The 27918-nt window shown below is 52.4% G+C and overlaps 1 protein-coding gene across 1 annotated transcript in view; it reads left to right on the top strand.

The window, feature by feature from the left end:
* UBTD1 (ubiquitin domain containing 1) overlaps positions 1-27918 on the top strand; it is a 51050-nt gene extending 23132 nt beyond the window's left edge. Inside the window, exons 2-3 of the mRNA XM_040254812.1 lie at positions 25252-25479; positions 26833-27918. Coding sequence (XP_040110746.1) covers positions 25252-25479; positions 26833-27218 — 614 coding nt within the window. The 3' untranslated portion in view covers positions 27219-27918. The remainder of the gene's footprint in view (positions 1-25251; positions 25480-26832) is intronic.

The following is a 27918-nucleotide window of genomic DNA, read 5'->3' on the forward strand; positions in this document are numbered from 1 at the left end:
CTGAGCTTCTCCTGCAAAAGACCTCCCAGGATCTCCAGCTCCACGGGGATCTGGTTCCACAAAAGCTGAAGCTCTCCTGCCCTAGCCTGGTAGGGGCTTTTTCTGAGCTGAGCAGTGAGGGCCACCTGCAGCCAACATGAGCAGCAGTACCCAGACTTCCTGAGTCCCAGCCTAGACTCTGTGTTCTGGTCTCTCTTCTCCCTGAAGTCCCAGTTACAGGGCTGAGTTCTGGTTTCTTCCAACAAGAGCTGGGCAGTAGTGTGTACCTGACCCCTTTGGAATGGGCCACACAACCACCTGGCCAGGTCTCCGGACCCTGGCACTTGTTTAGGCTGCAGGGCAGGGCAGATTGGTCGGGCACACGTGTTCTGGGCTCCTTGGGGCTACAGATGTTCACATGGATGCACTGATTGTCCCTTGACTCTAGCTTTGCCTCATTGACTTGTGGTGGCCATGTGTCTAATCCTAGGATGCAGGAGGGTATGGAGTGGCTCTCAAGCCCCTGCCACACGTCATTGAGTGAGTTGATATCTCTGGGAGCCCTTTTGTAAACTCCAGGAGGCTGCAGGAGCAGGGGCCAACCAATTGGAATTTCAAGGCAGGCATGAGATTGCCTTTTCAACTGCAGAGCCAGATTTTAGATTACGGCCAGAAATTACAGTTGGGAAAGCACCAAAGGTGATATTATCTAGCTATCCCTCCAGCGGGGAGTTGCTTCACTCAGTACCCCTGCCAGGCAGTCGGCCAGGCTTCCCTTCAACAGGGCTAACTTTGGCACTCTACAGCAGGGAAGTCCTTCAATGGGCGCGGCCCTCTGTAGAGTGTGTCCCTGTGTGCTGCCCCGTTGCCCCTCACCGTGGCCTTGTTGGGGGTGGGAAACGCCTGTGCTCGGTGAGCTTGGGTGATCCTGGGTGGGCCTCCTTTGTGTCTCCCACCCACTGGTTCTGCACGAGCAAGTCTACTTCCCTTTGGTGAAGTTTTCCTGTTACTGCTCCTGGAATGGGAGTCTGGAGTAAACATTGGTGACCTGTCTTACAACATGGTGAGGATCAAAGATAAGGCATGGGCCTTGCCCAGATCATTCCACACGTGTGACCAGGCAAGAGACACAATCCCTGAGATGCTCAGTCTTGTCCTCTGCCGCTCAGCCACAGTCTGCCTCCTCCCTGATCTCTGGCGTGTTTTATGGGCAAGATTCAGAAAGCCCTTTCCAAACAGCAAGGACAAAGCTTTTAGCTTCCTTCAAGTGCACCTGCCTGGTGGGGTGAGTGTGGGGGTGGACACGTCGGAGCCACGTGGTACCAGGAACAGGACATAGCAGTGGGAGGAGGGACCTGGAGGGGGGCCAGGTGTGATGGCTGAGTGTCTCAGAGAAGAGCTGCTGTGTGAGAGGCTGGGGCCACCCTGGTAACTCCCTCCTGTTCCTCCTTTAGAGGTCTTTCACCTCCCTGCCTCCTTTTTCTTCCTGCTTTTCTCCTTTTGCTCTTCTTGTAAGGCAGCCTTGAGCTGTTCTGCTTTCCAGCTCTTTAGTATCTTCTTTTCTGTCCACCTGGAGATTCCTGAGCTTAAGATATAGTGTCCTTGACACATCATATTTCTTTATAACTTCTTCCCCTTGAGGGCTCGGCAGCCATACCTGCCACTTCAGAGCAACTCCTGGACCTGGGAGCTTTAACGTTGAGCCTCTACCGGAGAGTCTGGATACCTGGCTGCCAGCCTACCTGGAGCATTTAATTGCCCTGCAGGTGACATCTTATTCCACAGGGACATTTCACTACAGTGCCATAATTCTGAAGGACAGGGCAAGTGGTCGGAATCTGATGTGTTGTGGCAGGTCAGCAAGAGGACTCAAAGAGCAATAGAAGGAAACTAGTCATTTGTGGAGTATCTTCACATGTCAGGAACAGAGCGAGCTTCTCTTTCCAGCGGACCTGTGAAGTGGCATCTTTATCTCTGTTTTGCAGATTTGAGAACTCAAGCTTGCTGAGGGTCACACAGCCAATTCATGAGTGGGGTCAGAGTGTGAATCCCCTTCTGCTGACTCCAGAGCCCAAGCCCCCTCCTTCGCCTGGTCTGCGCTCCTTGTCCTCGGGGCCTCCGTCTTCACTGTTTCCCACCAGCACTGAGCCCAGCACCTGGCATGAGCAACCATCGTGGTGGGTGGAGAAGCTGGGCTTGGGCTGTCAGACAGGGACCTGCTGAGCTGGGTAGACCTGGGACGATTGGGCAGACATCTGAGGCTCCTGTGGGCTGGAGGAAGGCGGCAGCTGTCCTCTGTCCTTGGGCCTTCTGTGTGGGTGTGTTGGTGGGCACCAGGTTCGCAGTTGAGAGCATCCAGAAGTGGACTGAGGCACAGTGGTGCTGGAGATAAGAGAGACCCTGCATTCTGGCAGGACCTTTGATCTCGGCAGGCTCCCCAGGCTGACAGAGACCAGCTTCCTGGTACCACTGTGGGAGGTGGTATTGGGGAGGTTATGCTGTCTTCTTCCCCATTTCTCTCGTTCTCCCCACCTTCTGCCCCATGACAGCCCGCAGGCCGAGTGTGAGGAGACCAGCAAGGGGCTGGAATAAATGTTGGTGTGTATATGGTCTTGCATCCCTTAGCGCTTTCTCCAGGGAGAGCTGGGGCTTCAGACCATCAGATTTGTTTTTCTTGTCGCCTCCATTGCCTTTGAGGCTGCCTTTCTCTGCCTTCACCACACTGTTCATCACCCCTGTTCGTGCCTCCTTACGGATTCTTCCCGGAGCATTTGCTTTGACTTGTGCACCCTTTTAAGCTCACCTCCTCCCCTGACGCTCTTTGATCTTAGGGGCTGGGCTGAGGGTCAGGACTCACCCTTTCCCAGCAGGAACTGAGAAAGGTGTAGACGATGATGAAGACTTAGGTCCCACCGGTGCTCGGCTCACCCTGTGAAGGCAAGTGTATTTATTCATGTAGCACTCCCCTGCTGTATGAAAGTGGCCTAATGATACAAAGGATTGAAGAGTGAAGTTTATCCTTCTGTCTCTTATAGTGGCCCCGATTCTCCCTGATGTGAACAGACCACGTGAGAGGGTGCCTCTGCTGTTTGTGCCATTCTGGGATCCAGTTCCTTTAGAGGTGTTGCTTTATCGCAGGACATCATTGTCCACGTGGTTGAAGCTTGGATTCCAATCAGGGCAAGGGAAAAGAGGAGGTGGAGGAGGCAGACCTGCTGCCCTTAGACCCAGGTCCTAGAGCTCACTTCCCTACAGCTCACATCCCGTGGCCGCCCTGACTGCAAGGGAGGCTGGGAAATGTAGTCCAGCTGGACTGCCCCTTGCCAAGCAGGAAGGGAGAATGGATTTGGGTAGACAGCTGCCGGCCTCACCACAGACAATGGAGAGTATTTTCATTTGCATGTGCTAATAAGAAGAACTTTCCCTGCCTCTTTGATAACTTGCACACATGCCTCCCTCCTTGGCAAACATCTGTGCACCAGACTCAGTGCTGCACAAACTGGATGAACCAGAAGCTGAGTAAGGCAGTTCCTGCCTTTTAGCAACTTGGTGTCGCCTGGAGAGGGCAAGTGTGGATGCCAGTCTGTAAGTGCCAAGACAGAGGTTCTCTTGTTCTTGTGTGCAAGGTGCTGCAGATACAGAGTTAAAGGACTGTGCATGGCCTCCATATGCTCGCAGTCTTGTGGACTAGATGGAAGTGAAGTGCTGGGATCAGGGCTGGCTTGGGGAATGAAGAGAACTTCTCGGAAGGGGTGATGTTGGAGCCAGGCACAGGAGGGTTCAGTTTCAGCTGAAGGAAAGGGAGGGGAGGAGGAGGGGATCTTCAAGAGTGAGGTCCAAGAGAGAAGGCAGGCAGACTTGGAAACCCGGGCAGGGTCACTGGCCTGGGGGTGGTATGAGCATGGTGGGGAGACGGGGAGTCCAGATGTCCACATGGCTCACTCCTCGCTCCATTGTGGCCTCTGCACCTGCTTCTTGCACCTGTCTTCCCTGGCCACCCTTTCTACAGTTGTGCCCCTTCTCCTGGTTTTATTCTTTTGCTTTATTTTGAGCATAACGCGTATAAACGCCTGACACATCTATACTGACCTCTGCATTGTGTCTCTCCCACTAAGTGAGAGCAAGGATTTTGTTTTGTCTAGTCCCTGGCAAATAGCAGGTACTCAGATGTTTGTTGAATGAATAAATGAATGAACAGAAATGTGTGTTGAAGATCGCATTCCTGAGAAACCTTGATTTCCATGCTGAAGAGTTTGGCTTTTATTTTGGAGGTGCTGAGAAGCAAAGGAAAGCTTTTGAGCAGGGGAATGACACAGCCACTGGAGAGAAGGTTACTGGCAGCAGGAAGAAGGGTTGGACCAAGGAGAGAGTGCCCCGTCCCTGGTCCTGCCCCAGCTCCATGGCAATATACCCTTCAGCCTGTGCCCCATTGGTGCAGCCCAGAAACCTTGCCCTGCGCACAGTCATTTTTGTTCAGAGCCGAGCAGAAACCCAGTCTCTGGCAAGTCTTCATTCCTAGCAGCAGAATGGATGTGAGCTGACCTCTGCTTTTCTTTTTTGAAGGCCAAAGAGGGTCTAATAAGCACTCTTGTGCACTTCACTGGTGGAAGTGAAAATTGATGCAGTGTTTCTGGAAAGCAATTTGGCAAAAGGTAACCATGTACCTTAGAGATATCCCTACCTTTAACCTAGAAATTCCACAAGGATTTTTTATCATAGGAAAGGAAGCCAAAGTATGTGCAAAGCTTTGTGTATGAAGACTCTGCCAATGTGAACAATAAGAAATTATCTGTATGTGTGACTTAAGTACCTCTGAAATCCACCCTTCATCTCCATCTCACCAAGACTCTGCCTGTCACAGAACAGACCCTCCATACAGCTGGAGCCCAGGCATTTGTTTTCTCTCATGAGCTAATGCAGCAGCCTTCTTCCCCTCAAACCCACCCTATGCATGGATTCCAAGATGCATGTCCTTCTTCTCCGGCATCTCTTCTGGGTTCTTCTAGCTCTTGATGATAATGTCTACACTGGCCTTAGACCTTCCATAGCCTGTCCTCACCTCCGCTGTGCCTTGCATGTCACCCCCCGCCTTGCATGTCGCCCGCTGGCAGCACTGCTTGTGCTTCCCCAAACCCTGCTCACCTCCAGGCCCTTGCTCCCCTTGCTTCCTCTGCCTGGCTCACTTCCGCAAACCCTGCTGACTCATCCCTGGACTTGGACCCGACTTCGGGACCTTTCATTGACTGAGAGAGACCCCGTCTCCTGTGTTCCCATGATCCTGTGTGATCACAATCCTTGCATTTGTGTTTACGTTGGTTTCTACTGTCTCCTTACGTTTCTGTCTCCCTTACCAGCTCTGACCTTGAGAGCCTGTCTCATCGACTTTATGTCTCCGCTCCCCGGCATGGGGTCTGGTACATAGGAGAAGCTCAATACATTTTCTTGAATGAGTGAGTGAATGAATGAATAGAGAATGATGTAAGTTTTTTTGTTATGAAGAAATATATTCTGTACAGTGCGACACGTGTAGCAAATACCCCATAAATGTTTATTGAATGAATCTATGTGAAACAAAAACAATGGGATTTGGGGGAAGTGTCTCATTAATTCTGGATTTCCTTTATGTCCTGAGTTGATCTCATGGGATGGACCCCTGGGCATCTGCCTTTTTATAGAGCTTCCACAGGTGAATCTGCTGAGCAACAGGGGCTGCAAATCACTGGCTTTGTAGCTTAAAATAAAAACAGGACCAAGGATGTACTAATGGTGTGAGTTTGGGTTGTACATGCTGTGTGTCCCTACGATACGTGTGTGCACTGAGAGGATCAGACAGACAATTCCGCAATGTGTTATTGCCAGTTATCGCTGGGTGTCAGGATCTGGGTGACTTTAATTTTTTTTCTTTTTATGTTTTATTGTGTACTTTTTCTCTATGTAGCATATGTCAGTTTTATTTAAAGTCATTTACTTTATAAAATGTTTATATTTTATTCATTGATTTGGTTGCTTCAGGTGAGGGATCTCGTGCAGCAGCCTCTCTAGTTGGGGCGTGTGTAGTGACAGTGCACAGGCTTAGTTGCCCTGCGGCCTGTGAGGTCCCAGTTCCCCAACCAGGGATTGAACCTGTGTCCCCTGCATTGGAAGCAGGATTTTTAACCACTGGACCCCGCCCCCACCCCGCCCAGGGAAGTTCTGCATACGTCATCTTTTAGACAACATAAGGAATGAGAAGAAGGGCAGTTAGACAAAGGAGTCCTGGTTGTGCTCACCATGGCAGGTCCTGGGGTCCATCCTGGGCTGCAGCATTCCCTGGGCTCCTGGGACCAATTCTGAATCTGGGTCTAGAGCCCGATGCTTTAACCCTTTCTGAGCATCCGCTCCGGGGACCTTGGAAACTGCTGTAGACACTCCCTAGGTCTGGAGCAGGCTGCCTTGTCATTCCAGGTCTCCAGGTTGAGGAACATGGTGGGATTTGGGGTAAGAACTGGCCACCACAAGGTAGTCTCCAAATAGGTCCGGGACAGAAAAGCTGAGCTGGGCTGGGCCAGAGGTGAGGCCATAGCCCTGGGGACCAGGGCCAGTAGGGGCATTGTGATACTGGGGGCTGGGTTGGGAGCCACCTGATAAGTGTGAAGCAGGGAGGGGCAGCCAGGTGGGACTCTGAGGGCTAGGAAGGTGAGACAGTTGGGGAGCAGGGAGCAGGGGACCGACTGGGTCGAGGAAAGCAGCCAGCTGGAGGGAGTACCCTGAACCAAGAAGCTCTTGGTTTGTAATCTCTTGACTCTGGAGCTAACCTGGCTGCTGGGGTTGTCCATGGGGTTGGGGGTGGTGGTGAGGGGTGGTCTTTGCTTGTTTGTTATCTGATGCCATTTTCCTCCCAGAGCCTTTTTGAGTCTTTTTCCCTGTATGTCCTCCATCAGGGTGAGCTCTTTCTTTCCTTTAAAGCCCTGATGGTCCTGCCCATGCCTCTCATGGCCTTGATCGCTCTCTGACTTTGTGCTCTTGTCTCTGGGCATGTCTTGTGCCCTCCTGAGGGAAGGATGAAGTCTCATGCATCTTTACACTCCACACAGGCCATGCTCAGGTCCAGGGAAGGTGGAGAAATGCCTCCAACCTGCTTTCCTATTTGGAAAGGTCAAGGCCAGGCTACAGCAGGGAGGGCTCTGCTCCTGGCCTTGTGGCTGGCCTCCTGCCTGGTGCTTCCCTGGGTCACCACGGCGACAGGATGCTTACCCGCAAGCAAATAGCATCCCCCGCACAGGGCTGCCGGCCTCAGCAGTTCTTGACCCCGGCTGAGTTGAAACTGAGAGGGTGCCTGCTTCAGCACCCGAGAGCCCGGCACACAGGCCTCTCTCCCTGTCCCTTTAGTGACTGTGCTGGAAACAGATACCTCCCGCTGCCCCGGGTTTGCTCCCTCCTCTCCACACTGCCACAGCCTGTCGGCATGATCCACGGTAGGGGGGCGGCTTGGGGCAAAACAGGTGGTCTCCTAGCACCCAGCTGCCAGCTGCATCCTGTATGCCAGGGAGCCTTCCCACGGCCCTGCTTTCTTCTGGGTTTTAGCTCCCCTGGGAGCCTGCCTTTCTCCTCTGCCCTGGGGGGTGGTGGGTGGGGGTGGATGGAAGTGGGGAAAGGGACGTGGAGGCTATTCCTGGCCAGCCTAGGGATAGTGGAGCACACCTGAGGGAATGAGGTCTGACCTGTCCTCTCAAGTCTGGGTCAGCTCTTGCTTGACACAGATCTGCAGTCCTCGTCAGACTGGTCTCAGGCAGGGCAGGTGCTGTGGGCCATGGCCCAGCTGCCAGAGATAGGTCAGGCCCTGCAGCCTTCTCCTCTGGGAAACCCTGCAGGCAGGGCCGGCTACAGCCCTCCTGGTCACCCAGCTGGCGGCCTTCACCTAAGACCAAGGCCTGAGGGTGGCTCCACTGGGAAGTCGGGTGTTTTCTGCCTTTGGGCAGATCCTCTCTGTTGTCCCCTCCCACACTCTTACCCTCATCTCCTCCCAGAAGACCTCAGCTCTGTCCCACCTTCTCTCAGCCTTTATGAACTCCTGTTGTGTGCCAGGCACTGGCCTGGGCCCTGGAGCTCTTGAGAAGGGTAAGGCCCAGCCCTGCCCTTACAGTTTGTTTGTAGTGCAACTCCTAAGAAGTGGTGTAAACGAGAGCTTTATCGATACAGGACATCGAGAAAGAATCTTTGCTTAGAGGTTGCCTTGGGGCAGAAGACACCCTAACTCTTGACTGAACTGTTTCTGCCTTGTCATGACAAGGATCTTTTACTGCCTTTCCCCATAAGGCTTCTACCAAACCACACTTAAAAGTTCTAAAACACAAAGACACACAACAAGAACCTTGTGTTTTTTTTTTTAAGAAAGTCAATGCATATACAAATATATATTCTAGAAAGTTAAAGGCCCATCACCACATCCCACTGGTAGAAAAATTGGTGTGTATCCCCCAGATATTTTTTGCCTGCCCATGCTAGTACTATCTTTATAAATTTGGGCTTATTTGAAGGTGCCTGAGGACCACCACCTACCCCTAGCAGTTATTCCAGCTCTAGAGCTTTACCTGGAAAAATGGTGTCAAGCTCACAGTCTTCCTTGATTCCCGCCCCCCACAGACACACCAATTTGCACCACTTTGCATGGAAGTCAGGGCTTCCCTGGTGGCTCTGTCAATAAAGAATCTGCCTGCAATGCAGGAGACCTGGGTTCGATCCCTGGGTTGGGAAGATCCTCTGGAGGAGGACATGACAACCCACTCTAGTGTTCTTGCCTGGAGAATCCCATGGACAGAGAAGCCTGGCAGGCCACGGTCTCAAACACGACTGAGCGGCTAAGCACAGCACAGCCCAAGATCTAAAACTCTGTGTTGAAAGCCTTTGCTTGGCTAGAATTTCCTACTAGCCTCCCCTCCCAGCCTCCCCTCCTCTTCTCTTGACTAGAACTGTGTGAGCAGTGAAGTCCCATCTGGATCCAGCGGTGGGGCCTGTGGGTTTTTCTGCCCATTCTTCCTCTTTCTTACCCTGCCTCTCACCTCTTCTGTTCCTGGCCCATCTCTCGACCTCAAATAACTGAGTCACAAAAGCATCACAACCTTCTAGAATTGAGCAAAGCATCTTTTCTGGGCTGGAATCCTATCAGCTCCATGAGCCACTCATTTACACATACAGATCAGAAGCTGTAATTGATAGCTGTCCTAGCATTTCCATTAGAAAAAATATAGTCTAAATGTAGTTGGAGAGAAATTCCAGTAATAAGAGGTCTCTCTCATGACAAGGTTGGGGGTTGCTCCACAGTCCCCCCGTGGTGGCATGGCTGTGTAGAACCGGAACCAGTTAGCCAGGGGTGGGCACTAGAAAAAAAAGCAGGAGACGACAGCTAGAGTTTGTTTTAGAAATGACCCCTGCTTACCACACTGCAGCTGGTGTTCAGATATTTCTGTAGTCCTGACCTTGTCAACAAAGAGTGAAGAGCAGTGTTGAGTGGGAGGACCGTGGGCCCAGGAGAGGGCACCCATCGGGGCGTGGGTAGACTCATCAGACTTCAGCCTGTCTTGCTGCCCAGCACTCACTGTTCCGGCAGGACTCCTGGCCTTTGTTGCTTCTGTACCTTCCCCCTGGAACGCCTCCTCCGTCACCCACTTCCAGGCCAAGTTCACAGCACTGTATCTCCTCCATGGAGCCTCTCGGATGTGCTCATTCTCTCCTTTGCTTCCCCACCGCCTTCTGAATCTGGGTTACTCCTGGCTTGTCTGGTGGTGTAGTCAGTCCTTCATTTGTTCACTCATTCATTCATTCAGCTAATTCCGAGGACCTGTACTGTGTGAGGTGCCAGGTGCCCCTGTGAAGGAGAGACCAGGGCCCTGCCTATGAGTGGCTGGTGTTCTGATGGGAGACAGACAGAAAGAGAAGTACACTCACCACCAGAGAACTGGGATCGCACCACCACGGAGAGGGGAGACTGGGACGGCGGAGGGCGCTGGGGGAAGCCCACGCTAGTTAGGGCAGCAGGGAAAGCCTCTCCTAGGAGGTGCTGTTTAAACCTGAAGGTCTTGAAAATATCATCCTCGCCACCTCAGGTCCCTCAGTGTTGGGTAGGATCTGGACACGGTGGGTGTGCAGAATCGTGTTGAAATGAATCTAGGCCACGACCTGTTTGTCTGGGCCTCAGCGGCCTGGGAGCCAGTAACCGTTGCCCTCTCCCGCTTTAGGGCTCCCTAGCCCCACCTCCAGCTGTCACTTGACCGGGAAGAATTGGGTTACTTTGGGGGTGGGGTGGCAGGGTCCTGTGAACTTGGGTGTGGGCCAGCCGGGCTGCTCCCAAGCCAGGCTCGTCGCATCAGGGGCCGGAGAGAAAGCGCACACTAGCAGGGGCTGACAAGCTCCAGACAGCCTGGAGGCTGTCCGTGTGGCCGGTTCTCTTGTATCTGGATCTTCCTTCAGGAACGGTTTGCAACCACCACCACCTGCCATAACCCCAGGGGGAAACTGAGGCCCAGAGCTTGGAAGCTGCCTCTTTCCCTGGCAGCAGTGGAGCTCAAAGGGGGGCTGTATATTCAGGGAGAAGAGATGGAAAGTCTGAAATGCAAGGATGAGGGTGAGACTTGCCCCCATCCTGACCTCCCAGCCCGCTGGGGCCTGCTTATTTCCGGAGTCCTTGTCACAGGGTCAGAGATGGAAGCGACTGGCTTGTGAAAATGTTCTAACCCGGCTCCTGCCCACCCCTTTGACCGATGCGTAAACAAGGTCTGGTTGTCAGGGTGTGGGCTCTGGTATACACTGTCCATACACCTCTCTCTGCCCTAGTACGGAGCAGTTTGTCTTATGTGGGAGTCAGGATTTCTTTGAACGAAATTTGCGTGGATCAGTTATTCATCATGTATTTGTTTATATTTTTTAAATGTGCTGCAGAGTAACACTACAAGAGTTTCCTAAATTATGCATTCAAGTGTTTTCAAAATAAGGAATGTGAGCGTAATGTGTCCCCAGACGAGGAAGGATCAGTGTGTATCATTAGTGTGATTCAGCCCCGACCAGGAGGCGGCAGAAGCTCGTGTCCTGCTCCCCAGGGCTGCACACTGCCTGGCGCTGGCGGGTAGCCGTGTGAGCCGTATGAGCCTGAGCCATTTCCACTTTAGCGGGGGTCCCGTGGGTGTTTGAGGGTCTGTCTCTCCTGCCAGTCGTGCAGCATTTTGTGCACCGACTCTTGTAGCTCTCGTGTGCATGCGTGCACGATTGCACGTGTGGTTTGCTTTGCAGTGTTGGGTGGGAGCCATGAGTTTTTGGAGGGCCAGGCTCTTGCTTTAAGCTGTCTCTGTGCCCCTTGTGAGCCCCGCACAGGTCTGTCCACAAGTGGATTGGGTTGAGTCTTAGAGCCAGAAGTCCAGCTGCCTCATTTTCCAGATGGGAGCTGCAGGCCACAGTGGCTGAACCAGCCAGGTGGTCTTGGGGCCAAGGTGTGCAGCCTTCAGAGCCGAGTCAGGAGCTGCTCTGCAGGTGAAGGGGGTCTGTCCCCAAGAGGCCCCCTGGGCGGTGAGGGTAGGAACTGGAGCCTGGGATTCCTGGGGGCTGTCGGGAGGAGTGAGCATGCGATGTTGTATCTGTGTTCTCCCCGACGCGTCCCCATCAGCTCCACTTTACCTGCCTCCCTTAGTAAGGGAGCTTCTCTGAAAATCATTCACTCTTTTCTCTGAAATGAGGGTTTTGCCGCTTAGAGAAGAGCCTCCCTGGAGCTGGTTGAGGCGCCCTCTCCTTGTTTAACTTGGGGGCCTGCCCTTGCGGCCTGGCCAAGGGCGGGCTGTGCTGTGTGGGAGAACGGGCCCTGCCTCTCCTGCACTCCACACAGGCGCCAGGCCCACCCCTGGAGGCCCTCAGCCCCTGGGAGCTCCCTGCCCCCGACCCACTGCCTCCTCAGGCGTTGCCAAAACAAACAAACAGCCGGAGGTGCCTGGGTGCCCAGAGGCCCTTCCACACAGCCACCCGCTGCGGCACCCTGGAGGCCACCACCGTCAGCACCTTCAGCCATTTCCGTCTTCTCTCCTCCTGAAGGGCCGGGGCCTTCCAACTGGAACCTTCTCTGAGGAAGGGGAGGGGCTGGGGAACTTCCCGGGTTGGGCCCCTGCCTCTGACTCTGACAATCTGGATCCCATTACCCCCTCCTGAGAGGGGTGATGAGGCCTTGCTTTAAAAAAAAAAAAAATTGTTTTTCTTTTTTTTACTTTATGTTTCACAGGAACTTCAAATAACTCAGCTTGGCTGAACACAGAATAGGACTCAGTAATAAATGTTTGTGGATGAAAGCGAAATTAGACCCAAGGAGGTTCGTTCATTGATTCGGCTCAGAAATGCTTTCTGAGCATCTGCTGGAGTAGCTCCCATGATGAACTTTCACAACCTCCCAAGCCCTCAACAATCAGGAGAAGGTTGAACCTTCTGGGAGTTTCAGAGTTGACCCACCACCTAGTTGTGTGACCTTTGGATTAGGTGACTTAGTACATGTAAAGACTTAGAACAGTGTCTGACATATGATAAGAAGTTAGTACATGTAAGCCATGATTATTAACCTCCTGGTATTTACCATAGCTCTCACAGTAATGCTGTAAGGGTAGCTGTTATTATCCCCATTTTCCAGATGAGGAAACTGAGGTTCTTAAAGGGTGAATAACATACCCAAGTCAAGCAAGTAAGTGGCAGAGCCAGGGTTCCATCTCAGACCTGGAGTCTGAGGCTTTTGGCAACCTGACTGAGCTGCTTAGCCAGCTCCGGGCTGGGCATTCAGATGCCAACACTAACGAGACCAGGTGCTGCCTTGAAGAGTCCTCAGCCTGGCATGGAGGCCAACACACACACGGTCATCAATGACTGAATTTCCGGAGGCACCACATGCATTAGAGTCAAGCCAGGCAGAGTGGGAGGCAGGGCAGGGCTGGCAGCGATGCCGCACAGCACACAGGGCTGGTCAGTGGTGCCACCAGCTGGGCCTTCCCTCCTGGGCTGGAGGCAGAGCGGCTTCTGTGCCTGTCAGCTATGCGTGTCAGAGGAAAGAGGGGGTCATCTCCCCTTCCCCCTCCCAGCCCCAGCCAGGGCCGCCTTCTCACAGCCCTGCGGACGTGGCATGCATGCAGAACAGGACTGGGTCTGGGACAGGCACTGGGCTGAAAGTGAAGGGATCTAAAGCCACTCACTGGATTCCTACCACTGTTCCAGAGTCCCTGGACCTCAGTGTTCTCATTTGTAAGATGGGAGTAATAATACTTGCCAGGTAAGGTTATTGTAAGGATTAATTAAAATGATGTTTTTAAAAAACTTTTTATAAAAAAAATCTCTTTATAACCCTAAATCAAGTATTTAACATGACTAATAATAATCACTGCCATTTTTTAGGTCCTCGTACAACACTAGATTACACACAGTGCTTGCCTGATCCTCACTCTAGCTCTTTAAGGTGGACATCATGGCTCCCATTCCATGGCTGTGGAAACTGGTCCAGAGGCTCAACTACCTGGGCTCACACAAGCCACCTCTCTATATTCCAGACCTTCTGAGCTCTCTCCCCTTCCCAGCCCTGCCCCTTGCTAGTACCGAACCAGCCACGGGAGGGTGTGGCTGTCAGGGGGCCAAGCCGAGCGAGGTTCTCTTACCAGGCCAGCCACTCAGGCCTGGCAGCTGGTGGTGGGCAGGGGCAGAGGGACGGGCTTTACCTGCCCACGGCCCCCAGTTGTGGTGGGAGCAGCAAGCTCTTGTCCCTGCCCATCTGGCGAGTGAGTTTTGTCGGCCTGTGAGTCACACAGCGTTGATGAGTCAGGTTTTTCCCTCCTTCTTGCCCAGAGCAGCTGGGGAGAGGGTGGGGGGTTTTGTTAGGAAACAGGACCTCCCTCCCTCTGCTCTCCCACTGTCCGCCAGTGCCTTGGAGCTACACGTTTTCTATCCAAAAGTCTGTGGCTCAGCCTGAGTCCCTACAGAAGTGGGTATCTGGGTGCTGGTCACACAGGCATGAGAGAGCAGGCCTCGGGCTGAGCAGAGTGGAGAGGGAAGGGCCCTCCTTGTTGGTAAGGAGAGTGAGGCAGCTAGTGCAGGGCTATCTGACTCCAGAGCCCCACTCTGGGCCTCTCATTTTGGCTTACCCACTCCTTTCTGCAAAGAGAGGCTTGTGAAGCTGGGTTTCCCAAGGCACAGGGTCCCCTGAGCCCTCTGCTCCTTGCCTTATGGCCAGTTCTGGCTGTGAGCCTTCAAAGGACGGTCCAGATGGTCAGCTCAGGCAGGCCTGGGGTTCCCCTGAGCGGCCCCCTGCCAGGCCCTCTCAGAGGCCTCATTAAACAGTCAAAGCAGCCAGTCAGGCTGTCGGCCTAGTTCCAGATCGGTGCTTCTCAGCCCTGGTCACATATAAGAAGCGCCTGGAGAGCCTTTAAACCCCTCTGATGCTTGGGCCCTACCCCAGGCAACTAAACCAGAATCCTGAGGCCCAGGCAGCCAGGTTTTGGACTTGACGTGCTGTGTTGTTGCCTCTCGAGAGTCTGCCCTCCAGGAGCAGACAGCCAGGTTGCAAGGGGAGAGAACAGAGTGCAGGGGACATGCACACAAGGAAGGCAGCCTGTGACTCAGGGCCGGTGTGGGATGCTCACACCCCGCAGGGCCAGGGGTGAGGTGCGTGTGGGCCCGGAGGGAAGCTCTGTCCTGTTGGATGGAGGTCAGGAGCAGGCAGAGCATGGGAAGGAAACCAGGGAGGATGCTGGCCTGACCCGGTCTGTGATTCACAGGCAGTAGAGGAGGAAGGGGAAACAATGAGTCAGGCCCAGCTAGTTGCCTACAAGGCCTGAGCCAGGCTCTGGAGGAGAACGAATGTGCTCAGATGAGGAGTCCTCTGTTGCTCCACAAGCAGAATGTTGTGGACCCTGAGCTTCGCTGTGTGAGAAAGTGGGTGAGCTGGGAAAAGGTGGGTTTCCAGATCTCAGGGGTGTCCAGCATCTGTGTGCACCTCACACTTGACCCAGGCACTTCTCGCCGAAGCTGCCCAGGGCATCTCAGCATCTCTGAGGTGCACAGAATCAGGCAGGTGTGTGCAGAGAGTTAAGGGCTAGCACAGGCCAGTGTGGAAACAGACCCTGGCCTTCTGACTCCAAGTTCACCCGCTTAAGACAGGCCTGAAAGAAGGACAGGTGTGGACTGTAAATGAACACCAGGTCCAGGAGAGTACAGAGCCACAGCCAGGGTAAGGGTCATGGGGTCTCTTCTAGCTGCAGCCCCAGCAGTGCTAGGCAGACTTGCTGTTGTGTTTGCCGTGGAGGTGGAGGGACCGGTGCTCGGCAGAGGAAGCCAGAACCCCGGGGGCACCTGGCGCTGGGCACCACCTCTATTGGCTATAAGGTGAACTGGTTAGCTGAGTGGAGGGTGGACGGAAAGATAAAGAAGCTGGAGTAACAGCCAAGGGAAGAGGACTCTCGAGTCTGGAGAAGAGCAAATGTCACCCTGTGATGGGGTGGTGACTTATTCTGTGTCATTCTAGAGTAGAGCTGGTGGCTTAATAATAATAATGGCAAAACCAACTTCAGTAACAGTAGTAATGCCTCCTCTAGCCAATATGGAGCTGGTGTGTCTTAGTCTTAGGTGGAGGGAACCAGAGCTATGGTCCTAGGAAGACTGCACCTCGGGTGTGGGGGCTTAGATCAGTTGATTTATTATATATAATCTTCTTGAGCCTATTAGCTAATGAATGTATATGTATATATTTTCAGTCCTCCCAACCTCCCTAAGAAGTGGGCTGTAATTAACTCCCGGCTTTCCAAAAGAGGAGGCTAGAAAGTTTAAGGCGTTTACCCAAGGTCACGCCACTGATTTATGTCAGGGCTGATGTTTAAACCCCAGTCTCTCTGATCCAGAATCTTGACCTCCACTCTCTGTGTCTCTCTGTCCTCCTTCTTGTACCTTAGTCGGTGCTCAGTGAAGGGTGACTATAACACTTAGCTTTCTGACCACTTGATCCATTCGACACTGGACTAGGTTTCCTCCTGGCAGTGAGTGTGTCCGGAAGTGCCCGCAGAGTCTGAATTGCCCCTAGTCTGCATCACTGAGCCCCAAACCAACCACGCGGACTTAGAGTCTTGGGGTAGTGCCCAAGTCTGTGTTTCTGTCAAGCCCGCAGGAGATGTGGATGCCTGGTCAGGCCCTGGTGTCCTGGGAGGGCCCAGCTCTTAGAGGCCCTTCTTTCCTGGTGAGGACAGGAAAAGTCAGACTGCCTCTTAGCTCCTCCACTCTTGTTCCTGAAGTGTGTTCTGCTCGCTGCTTTTCCTATCAGAGTATTCATTATATTTGGATCACACGCTCAATGTTTTCATGTTGTAGTTATAATTCAGCTTTCACTGGCAGTGGAGTGGTTTGCTAGAAACAGTTTACCTACCCCTCGAACTCCCCACCCTGACGTGCACACAGGTGAAGGCTGTGGGGGTCTGGAACAGGTCACATGACCCCCCAGAGCCTCATCCTCACCTGTAGAATGAAGAGTCTTGGGTAAATGACTTTAAGGTCACTCCTGGCTTCAGGATTCTGCCAGGCTCAGGGGGACCCGGCCTGATGGAGTGGCGCAGGTGTGAGTGAAGCACCGGTGGCAGTTGACATCCAGGGCGACAGAGTCTTGGGTGTCAGAAGTCAGCCCTCTAGGCACCCGGCTGCCAAGCTGGTGCTGGTGTGGATCCTCACTGCAGGGACCCTCCCTCCCTGACTGCGGGGCTGTGGAAAGCAGTGGCAGAGGTGACCTGTTTCTCCTCTCTAGAGTCCTGAGGTAGCAAGGGGAGCTGGCCAGACACCGGAGACCTTTCCAGCAACCTCTGGGGAGTTCCTGTTTTATTTATTGGCCGCCATCCTCACTCTCCTGCCCCAGGAAAAGTGCTGACCCTATGCTGTGCAGCCCCACAGGGAAGCGAGCATCCATCAAACCCTCTCTTTGTCCCTGTCAAACTTAACCTCATTTACCCCCCTGCATCCTTCTGCACAGGACGAATAGAGACCAGGAGTTTCCCAGAGCAGGAGTTTTCAAACTTTTCAAAATCACAGTAACTTTATGGAAAAAAAGAAAAAAGAGAGATGATAATATTTCATTCTGTTCATGGCATAAAGGAAATGAGCATTACTGACTTGGCTTGATTACTAGTTACAATAGTTACTCTTTTACTAAGTACCAGGCAGAGTGGTCTCTGTCATCCTTAGAGCAATCCCATGAGGTGGCAGTTACGTCGTCTTCACAGATGGGAGCACTAAGGCTTAGAGCGATGAGGTAGGTCCCTGCACTCACACAGGTGGTCAATAACCAAGGCTGCCCCCACCCCCACACCATCCATCTCTGAAGCCCCCATGCATACGTGAGTAGCCAGGTTGGGGAGGGAGTCTTTGCTAAAGTGTCTGATAACTCACAATCATCTGTAATTAGGTTCCTCTTAGAGCCAGTAATCCTGGGACTGTTCACATTCAGGCCAGGACTTTGTGACACCTGGGAGTAAAAATCAGCACGTGATGAGGATGGGAATATATTAACTCTAAGAAAGGAACAGGCTGGGTTTTGAGGTTTTGGTTTTTTCTTTTTTAATTCATATGAACTTAAAACAAGCAGAACTACTCTCATTTCTGAAACACCTGATGTGCTAACTCTGCTTATGAAATACATCATTCTTCCCCAGCCAGCCCCAGAAAAGGAGCTGTTGGTTGTATGGCAGCCTGGATCCCAGAGTAGGCCCTAGGGACTTGGGGGTTCTGTTTGTAGAGCTCAGAAAGGCCCATTTTTCCCTCGGGAAATGGGATGGGGGGCAGCTGGGGGAAGTCAGCTCAGGTCAGGGTGAGAGTTGATCCCAGCCCAACATGGGATGGTTCTTTTTGCCTTGCCTGGCCCTGCTGCCAGGGGCCCTGGGGCTGGGGGCACAGAGCGGAGAGCAGATGCAGGGCCTGCTCCCCTGAGCACGGCCCAGTAAATGTGTGCGCTGTGGGCCAGCGCAGTGAAAGCGCACACTGTCTCCACGGTTCTGTGTGCCCCCTTGTCCACACCCAAGCAGGGGGCCTCCGGGTAAGTGTATTTTCCTTGGCTGCACTTTGGTCTCTCCCATTGCCAGGAAGGTTCCAGGCCCTCACTGGGCATGGTTTCTGACATCCAGGCCCCCATCCTCCAGTGGGTTTTCTCACCGTACACCTCAGGAACTGTTTTTGTCCCTCCTGGCCTGCCACCCCCTGTCTTTCACCTCTCTCCCTTCCTGGGATTTCTTCCAGCAGATTCCTTCTGCTCCCCCATCTCTGATTTGGCCTCTGCCTCCCCATTTCCTCCCGTTTTTCCTCAACAGCTCTTTTACTTCATTCACTCGCTCATTGGGCAAACAGTGGCTGAGACCTGCTAGTGTGCCTGCCCCCAGGATCCCAGTGATGAACTTGAGGTGGTCCCAGCCTCATGGGGGAAGACTGGGCCATCTCAGGGAACTGCAGTTCCCCAGGCAGGGTGCCATCGCAGAGCTGAGATCAGGGCTCCCAGAGGAGCCTTGAGTCCTTCAATCCTGCCCAGGACCCCTGAGACCAGACGTGTCCTAGGAAGGGTTGCAGTTTCGGAAACCTGGGCTGTCACATAGCAACTGGCCCCATCCCATTCCCTCCCTGAAGCCTGGATCTGGGCCTGAGAGAATGAATGGGGAAGATGGGCCCAAGCTGTAAAGAGGCCACGTGGGGAGGCCCCAGCTGAGCAAAGCTGGGCCAGCACTTTCCTTTCGAAGGTTACCCAGGCTCTGAGGGTCATCCTAGGTTAAGGCTGACTATAAATACCGTGCTTCCTGAAGGGATTACCTGGGCTGCGCTTCCCCTGCCTGCACCCTTCTTGGCCAGGCTGATCCTTTTCTGGGCTCGCTGTTCTTTTGGGCCTCTTATCCCCTGTGCCAGGTGCGGCACTTCAGCCACGTCTCTCCAGCCCCCTGCAGCCCTGCTCTGCCTGCCAGGGCGAACGAGGAAGGGAGGAGAGACTTGAGTCTGCATCCTGGTCAGAGGGCCATTGCAGCCCAGGCCGTTGAGATGGGGAGGCCCTTGTCCCTTCTCCTTCTGCCTGGAGCCTCATCTCTCCCACCAGCCCAAGCACGCCCAGCCTTGTCACATAATCAGTGCCTCTGGAGAAAACACTGCTGGCCCCAGCCTTGGAGCAGGGACCTGGAGCTGGAGCTTGGTAAACGAGTGTGGAAATAGAGCTTGGGGATTGCCATAGGTATAAATACGGCTGTTTCCCGGCTTGGGTGGACTGACTGTCCTGGGAAATCTCTGGTTCCCTTGGCTGGTCTCAGACTTGGTATCACTCTCGAGTGGCTCAGGTGTGCCAGTCCCCGAAGCCACAGTAAGGATCTCTTGGAGTCTGAGATGAACGAGCGAAGGGACTGCCTGACTTTTCCCTCACAGCAGGCCTTTCTCGCGGTTCCCCCAGCTGTCCTCTGCTGATCTCAGCTGTGATTCCTCCACTGCCCTCCCACCCCATTCAGTGTGTGTCAGTTCCATTTTCAACTCAGCAGACCCTTGCTGAGAACCTGGGCCACGATGGCTCAGAGGGAAGCAGCCCCACTGTCCTTCCATGGGTTCTTGAGAACCCCCTCTTGTGTAGTTATTCTGAATTAAGCAGTGTGAATCTCACACACACACACACAGACACACACACATGCGTGCACACACGCTCATAGAGGTACTCCTGCTAAGTCGCTTCAGTCGTGTCCAACTCTGTGCAACCCCATAGACGGCAGCCCATCAGGCTCCCCCATCCCTGGGATTCTCCGGGCAAGAACACTGGAGTGGGTTGCCATTTCCTTCTCCAGTGCATGAAAGTGAAAAGTGAAAGTTGTGTCTGGCTCTTCTCGACCCCATGGACTGCAGCCTACCAGGCTCCTCCACCCATGGGACTTTCCAGGCAAGAGTACTGGAGTGGGGTGCCACAGCCTTATCCGAGAGGCACTCCAGCTCTATGCAAATTGTAAAGGACCTTTAATGTTCTCTCTCCCACTCTCATTTCAGTATCCTCCCCTGGGGGTGATATATCACCAGACACCGTTCATTATCTGGCCAAACCACAGCGTCCACCATCATTATCCTCCCCCCACCCAGACATCGTGCCCTCTGTTTTCTTCTTTCTTTACCTTCTGAATCTGCTCTCAGCAGCGACTCTGGAGGCAATCCGTTGAACTTGCTGATGTTAGGGTGTAGATGAGCATGCCAGCTCCACTTCTGTTTTGCTGTGTTCGGTGTGGGGTTCATCAATCAGATTTGAGTGTATACCCCAGCCTCACCCTCCAGCTCTGGTCCTGACACCAGTGGTGTTTCAGGCCACCCTGCAAGACCCCAGTTTTTGCCTCTACTGAGAAACGTACATTCTCTTCTCAGTTCCCTGCCCACCACAATCACAGAAACCCAGGATTATCGTGGGCATTTTGTCCCTCCCCAGACAAGCAGGTGCCTTGATCTTTTACTTTGTGATGTTTTTTAATCTCTCTTTTGTCAACTTCATGGGGGATAAGGACCATTTCTGTTACTCTGTCTTTGACCTGGAGCTTAACTAGGACAGGTAGGGACACAAGTAGAGGCCTCTAGATGCTGCTGCTGCTGCTGAAACCAGCAAAGCCTGCCTGGCCCTGAACAGGGTCACCCAGAGCTGCCAGGAACTGAAATTCTAGAGGCCGTGGTCCTTGGGTTCTCCAGTTCTCCACCACTCTCAAACCCCACCCCTTGGCATCCCAGACTCTTCCTACTTTTCTGTGGCTTCTCCTCGGAACTTTATGTACCCCTTTTCCTTGTTAACAGCTTTCATTGTTAACAATTTTCATTAATCTTATTACTAAAGTATTAATGCTTATTGTTGGAAACTTGGAAAATAGAAGCAAAAAAAAAAAAATCATTGGTAACCGCCAATCAGATATAACCAAACATTTTCGTATAAATCCTTCCAGTCTTTTAAATATATATATGTAATTTTACATATATTTTTAGAAATAAAAGCTGGAGCACAGAGCACTTGCTGTTCTCTAACCTGTGTCTCACCATATCAAGGACCTTTACCCACACTGCTTAGCCTCCTTCTGCCCCATCATAGAGTGGCTGCCAGGGATGCACAGAAATGATGTAGCCTCTCTCCTGTGCACTGAGTCTGTTTCTAGAAAACCAGTCTGAGCTAAACAGCTTTGTAGATGAATTTCCACCACACACTTGTGATTATTTTCTTTGAATATTTTCTTAGACACTAAGGACTTCCTTGGTAGCTCAGTTGGTAAAGAATACACCTACAAAGCAGGAGACCCCAGTTCGATTCCTGGGCCCAGAAGATCCACTGGAGAAGGGATAGACTACCCACTCCAGTACTCTTGGGCTTCCCTTGCGGCTCAGCTGGTAAAGAATCCTCCTGCAGTGCGGGAGACCTGGGTTCAATCCCTGGGCTGGGAATATCCCCTGGAGAAGGGAAAGGCTACCCACTCCAGTATTCTGGCCTAAAGAATTCCATGGACTGTATAGTCCACGTGGTCACAAAGAGTCGGACACGACTGAGCCACTTTCACTTTAGAAAGCAGATCACTGAGCCAAAGGGACGCACACTTTTAAGTTCTTTTGGTAACATAGCAAATGCCCTCCAGGAAGTTTGTATCAATTTGTACCACATATAAAAGTGTTCATAACCTTTCCATTGCCCAGTATTTTTAGTGATAAGACATTAGGGAAATGAAATTTAAAATACTAATCATCAGTTTGCTTCTATGTTTAGAGTAAAAGCTTTCTTTTATGTTTTGTCTGTATCTTGTCTAACATTGTAAGCATTGGTGTTTAGGGATCCAGACATTTTTGTCACCTCTCTTACACGTGCCTCCCTTGGACCTGGAGAACTTTTCCTGGGTACTTTGTTGCTGTGTTTGATTCACTGCAAAGGGAGCCAGCCCCTGGCCCAGAGGCGCTGTGACTGCCCCCTGCTGGTGAAGAGGTGCAGTGCTGATTGAGAAGGCTGGGCTCCTGCTGCCCTTTCAACCCTCCCCCTTCCTACCACCGCCCCCTATTCTAATATTTTCTAGTATTTTCAGTCTAAAAGGACCAGCGTGCAGGGTGAGGAACTTTTAAGCCTTTGTGTCTTGGGGGATGCAGATGCAGTTAATACCTGGGGAGGCTCACGGGTGTCGCGTCCATCCTGGGATGAGAAGTGTCTCTCTGACAGCACAGACAGGAAAGCATGCTGTTCTCTGCGTGGAGGGGAGGGGACTCTGAGGGCCAGGTGTGCAAGCAAAGCCTCCTCCAGGCACGTGGGGCCTCCTCGGGTGACAACTTTGAAAGGTGACACCATGGGGCTGTGTTTGTATTAGAGTGAGATGAATGCATACACTGTTACACTTCAGATATGCTGAGGCCACGACCTCAATTGTCAGGGACAAAATCAAAACCCGACCGTGTAAGTAAGGGTGGTGGTGGGTAGAGGATCTGAGTGGGAACAACAGATGTCCCAAACAAAGCCTAGTCTCTGTCTTCTTTAGGAAACCTCTTTCTTAGACCCAGATGCTCTCAATTTCGACAGTGCTGACAAAGCTTTCTCAACCCTCAGCAGATTAGGAGTGGCCCATTAGCTGGGCCTGACCTCTACCCAGAAGGAGGAGCACTTAGATAGAGACCAGGAAGAAGTGACATCTGGCAAAGAGGAAGGAGACGGGAAAACTATAGAAATGCACTCAGGAAGTTAAAAGGTCCTGACATCTGGGTCCTTGGGTGGAGGGGCAGAAGTGCCATATGCGGGAGGTCCCAAGGGTATCACTGCATAAAGCCTGTGAATCTGGAGGGATCAAAGCTCTTGTTAGGGAGACACCAGTGCTAAAGGACCAAAGAGAAAAGGACTCAGAAATCATGAAGCAGGGGGATTTGATTGATCCAGGCAGAGACACCTCCAGGCCAAAACTCCACAACAAAACACATAAGCAATTCTGTCATCCTCTCTTTCTTTCTGCCTCCTTTCTGGCGTTCGCACTTAAGCCTTTGATCCACCTGGACTTTGATTTTTGCGGCTGGTGTGAGGTAGGGATCCTGTTTCATGTTTTTCTATATGGAGAACCTGTAGTCCCCACACTGTCTATCAACAGCCCATTGTAAAGAAAAATCTCCAGTGTTTCTCCTCTGCTGCTCTCACAGAATACTTCTGGTGATAGTTATGTGGGTGTTTTTCCCATGCCCTGTTCATATTTTTATGGCTCTCATTTCTTAAACTTGGTATTTCATCCCTTGTGTCTGATAAGTCCCGTATCTGAGGTCTTTGTGCGTCTGATTCTCTTGCCTGTTGTTTTTGCTGGCTCGGGCTCACACTGCCTTGTTTCTTTGTACGTTGTGATTAAAAAAAAAAAAAAAAACTATGACCTTATTATTTATTTTTCTTGGAACTTCATCTCGGGAATTCTTTGAGGCCTGGTTTGAAGTTGTTTTCCTACAAAGAGGATTTGCATTTCCTCGTGCTAGCCCAGGAACACTTCAGATTAAACGTCTGGCTTTAGAGTTTTCTGTCTGCACGGGCAGTGGCACACCCACAGGAGGGCCGTGCGTGGATTCAGTGTGACCTGCGGCGGGACACACACTCTGTCGTCACTTGCTGTGTGACTGCAGGCCAAGTCATTCAGTCTCTCTGCCTGGCCCACTACCTGTGAAATAGCAGCAATAATACCTACCACCTAAAGCCACTGGAAGGGTGAAACCGGATGATGTATGTAGATAAAGTGCTTCCACAAGCTTTCTTTCACACAGTTGGTAGACAGTGAATGTCTTCCTCTTCCCTTGAGGAACCCCTCTTCTGCTCCAGCCCAGGGGTCCTGCCCCAGCTTTAGTTCCCCATCTTTCCTAGGATCTGAATTGTAACAGGAGCCGAGTGCTTTCGACCTCACCCGTGTGGCTCATTCTGCCTTCAGCTTTGAGATGACTGAGCTTCCTAAAGCCTTTGAGAGATGCTTCTGCCCTCAAGTCTTGACCTAGGTCCGGAGTTGTCTTGGGAGTCACTTGGGGCTGGGTAATAAGAATCGTGACATTTCACAGAATTGTTTTCTTCTTCCAGTGCTGCAGGGGTTTTTTGGTTGTTTGGTTACCATTCAAAAAACTTCTTTGTAACTTTATGGTGGAATATTAGTAACAAGACAGTATAAATGTTTACTATTTTTAGTCATGGGAATATACATGGACAGTAATATAAGTGTGAAATAAACAGCAGGTTGTGTATTGGCACAAAAACAGTTAAATCCTTTTCTATAACAAGGATTATTTTTAACATAAATTGTTTTTTGTTTTTAAAACTCTATTTAGAACTCCAGCTCTATTGAGACAAGTGAGGAAAGGGAGCTGAAAGGAAACACATCTAAGTGTCAGCAGTGGTTACTTCTTTTTTAAAAAGATCATGTTTGTTTCTGGCTGTGCTGGGTCTTCGTTGCTGTGTGGGCCTTCTGTAGTTGCGGCGAGCAGGGGAAGTACTCTTTAGCTGTGGCGGTCAGGCTCCTCATTGCGGTGGCTTGCCCACTGCAGAGCATGGGCTCTAGGACGCTCCGGCTTCAGTAGTCGCAGCTCCTACCCTCTAGGGCAGAGGCTCATTAGCTGTAGCCTGTTGGCGTAGCTGCTCCACGGCACGTGGGATCTTCTTGGATCAGGAACTGAACCCGTGTGCCCTGCACTGGCAGACAGGTTCTTTACCAGTGAGCCACCAGGGAAGCCCCAGCAATGGCCACTTCTAAACGGTGGAATTCTTGAGTAAGTTTTCTCCAATGGCAGCACGGTACAGACCGTGGTCAGAGAGTGACCTTCTGATTCAGAAAACCTGGCATTAAATTGGTACCTGTGGGGCTTTAGACCAATGACAACAAGTTCTCTGGGTCTTACTTTCCTCATCTGTTGGGTTGTTTTGAGTCTAAAATGCCTAGCCTGTGATCTGGCACAAGCTGGGTCCAAAAATGGTCACAGTTGTTTTTTTTCGTTTTTGACACAACTACATTTTTTCCAGATTTTAAAAATACTGAACACATGCAATTTTATAATCAAAGAAAGAGAATAAAATTAAGACTTAACCAGCAGCAATAAAGGCAGTATATGCTTTGCTGACAAAAGGGGTTTTCACCCCCAGGTGGGGTTTGTGCAGTTTCCAGACTCTTCCCTGAGTCTAGGAAGGGGCCCAGAGACCCAAATGCTCAGGAACCACAGCAGTGAGGACTGGGGAGGCTGGGCTGGGAGAGGGCGGACCGCAGTCCTGGCTTTTCGGCATGCAGAGCTCCTCCCTTCTGTCCTGCCCAGGACGCAACGAGCCCCTGAAGAAGGAGCGGCTGAAGTGGAAGAGCGACTACCCGATGACTGATGGGCAGCTGCGGAGCAAGAGGGATGAGTTCTGGGACACGGCGCCCGCCTTCGAGGGCCGCAAGGAGATCTGGGATGCCCTCAAGGCTGCTGCCTACGCGGCCGAGGCCAACGACCACGAGCTGGCTCAGGCCATCCTGGATGGAGCCAGCATCACCTTGCCCCATGGTCAGTGGGCAGGGCAGGGGCTATCTCCATCAGAGCAAGGGGGCTGTTGGTGGGAGAGAGCCAGTGGCCAGCCCCATGTCAGGCGCTTCCATGCAGGCTGTGGGTGGCAAGTGTGGCTAGTCATTTGTTCATTCAAGCAACCGTTACGAGCATGGACCAGGAGCAGGACACCAAGAAAATGAGAACACAGTCCCTGCTTGCCTACGGTGGGTGTGGAAAGACAGCACACCTCCAAGCAGTGTGATGCAAGCAAGGTAAAGATTACTTGGGGCCCTTTGGGATCCTAGCACACCTCAGGTACCAACCTTCTGTTGAGTAGTATTATATGCTGGGCACCGAGCTAGAAGCTTCTATTGCATCATTTCATTTAAGTTCATAACAGCCCCTGAGGCTGTGTAAAGCAGAGAATAACAGTGGAAACTCTATAGAGTCAGAAACTGGGTTTTAACCGTGTCTCTTTCCTAACTATGTGACCTTGAGCTTCTCGAATTTAAAGCCCAAGTGACTTATCAGTTACAAAGTGGGGATACCTACCTTATAGGATAGGTGTTAGGATTCCACAAGATACAGATAACGTCATTTAGTCCAGTCTCAGCGCGTAGTAGGTGCTTAAGATACAGGAAATATATTACTACGTGCCATACACTGTACCAGTAAGAAGATTGAAGCGCGCTAGGTATGAGTCATGAAGAGCAGGGCCTATGCTATTTCAGTCAGCCTTATAACACCGGCACGGAGCACATATGCTCAGGAAGGGGTTGTTGAATGAACGAATGAAAAGTAATTTGCTAGAGCTGAATGAGCCAGAACCTGGTGGAGCCAGAATGTCAGCCCAGGTCTTGCTGACTCTACCTCGGGCCCCCACCATCTGTATAAGAAAGACCTGACTGTGGGGTGGGTTTGAGGACTGGGGGGGGACCATGACGGGTGTATTTGTCTGCTCAGTCTGTTATAGCAAAATACTGCAGACTGGGCGGCTCACTAAACAACAGAAATTTAGTCTGAGAAGCCCAAGATCAAAGTGGCAGCTGATTTGGGTTTTGGTGAGAACTGTCTTCCTGGCTTGTAAATGCCACCTGCTCACTAAGTCCTCATTGTGGGAGAAGAGAGAGAGAGCTTTCTGGTAACTCTTCTTATAAGGGCACTAATCCCCCTGGATCAACCTAAATGACTCATTTAGGCTCTACCTAAATGACCTCACTTAACCATAATTGCTCCCATATAGGCTCCTACCTCCAAATACAGTGGTGCTGAGGGTTAGGGCTTCAGTGTATGCATATGATGGAGGGGACACAAGTTAATCCATATCAGTGGGTCCCCAAGCCAACTCTGACCGCCCTGCCTTTCCCACAGGCACCCTCTGTGAATGCTACGATGAGCTGGGCAATCGCTACCAACTCCCCATCTACTGCCTGTCGCCGCCCGTGAACCTGCTTCTGGAGCACACTGAAGAGGAGAGCCTGGAGCCCCCTGAGCCCACTCCCAGCGTGCGCCGAGAGTTCCCGCTGAAGGTGCGCCTCTCCACGGGCAAGGACGTGAGGCTCAGTGCCAGCCTGCCCGACACGGTGGGGCAGCTCAAGAGGCAGCTGCACACCCAGGAGGGCATCGAGCCATCCTGGCAGCGATGGTTCTTCTCCGGAAAGCTGCTCACAGACCGCACGCGGCTCCAGGAAACCAAGATCCAGAAAGATTTTGTCATCCAGGTCATCATCAACCAGCCCCCGCCGCCCCAGGACTGAGGAGCCCATGGACCCCTGGGCAGAGAGGCCAGGGAGCTCTCTGCAGGGCCGAGAGGCCTCCCGCCTGGAGCACTAGGCCCCCCCACCCTGCCGCTGCCTTTGAGAGCTGTCCTGTTCTTCAGGGGCACCTCTTGCGTACGGCTGCTGGGCAAGCCCTGAGAGGACCCTGCTTCCCGGGGACACCACAGGCCACCAGTGCGCAGCACCGAGGAACCAGTGTGCTGCCACACACCAGCCTTGCCAACTTGGTCAGAGAAAAGGCAACTGGTGCCCTCCACCCGGTCTCTGTCTCCCAAGGCAGGTTCAAGCCACGAGGGCCAGCCCGGAGGCCCCTGGAGCCCAGATCTGTCCTCTGGTGCTGATGGCTGTGCTCACTCCGGTTTTCTGCTCAGGGTCTGAAGCAGCTGCTGCCTCCCTCCCCTGACTCTGCCCTGGGCACAGGGCCAGTGCCCTGGAGGGGAGGGGACCATGTGTGAGCCCCAGGGGCCAGGAGCCTGAGGCTGGCCTCTGCCTCTCCCAGCCCCCGGCACAATTGGCAGAGAGGAGGCAGTGGCTGGGCAGTGGTGGCCGGGGTCTGCACAGGGCCATCTCCTGGCTGTGACCCTGGCGGTGGGGGGTCTGCAGCCTGGTCATGGCCCCACGGCAGGTCCCTGTGTATAGACATATCTGCATATTTATCAATAAAGCCTTTTGCTCCCTC

Source organism: Oryx dammah, unplaced genomic scaffold (genome assembly GCF_014754425.2).
Source record: "Oryx dammah isolate SB20612 unplaced genomic scaffold, SCBI_Odam_1.1 HiC_scaffold_14, whole genome shotgun sequence".
In the NCBI taxonomy this organism is placed as follows: Eukaryota; Metazoa; Chordata; class Mammalia; order Artiodactyla; family Bovidae; genus Oryx; species Oryx dammah.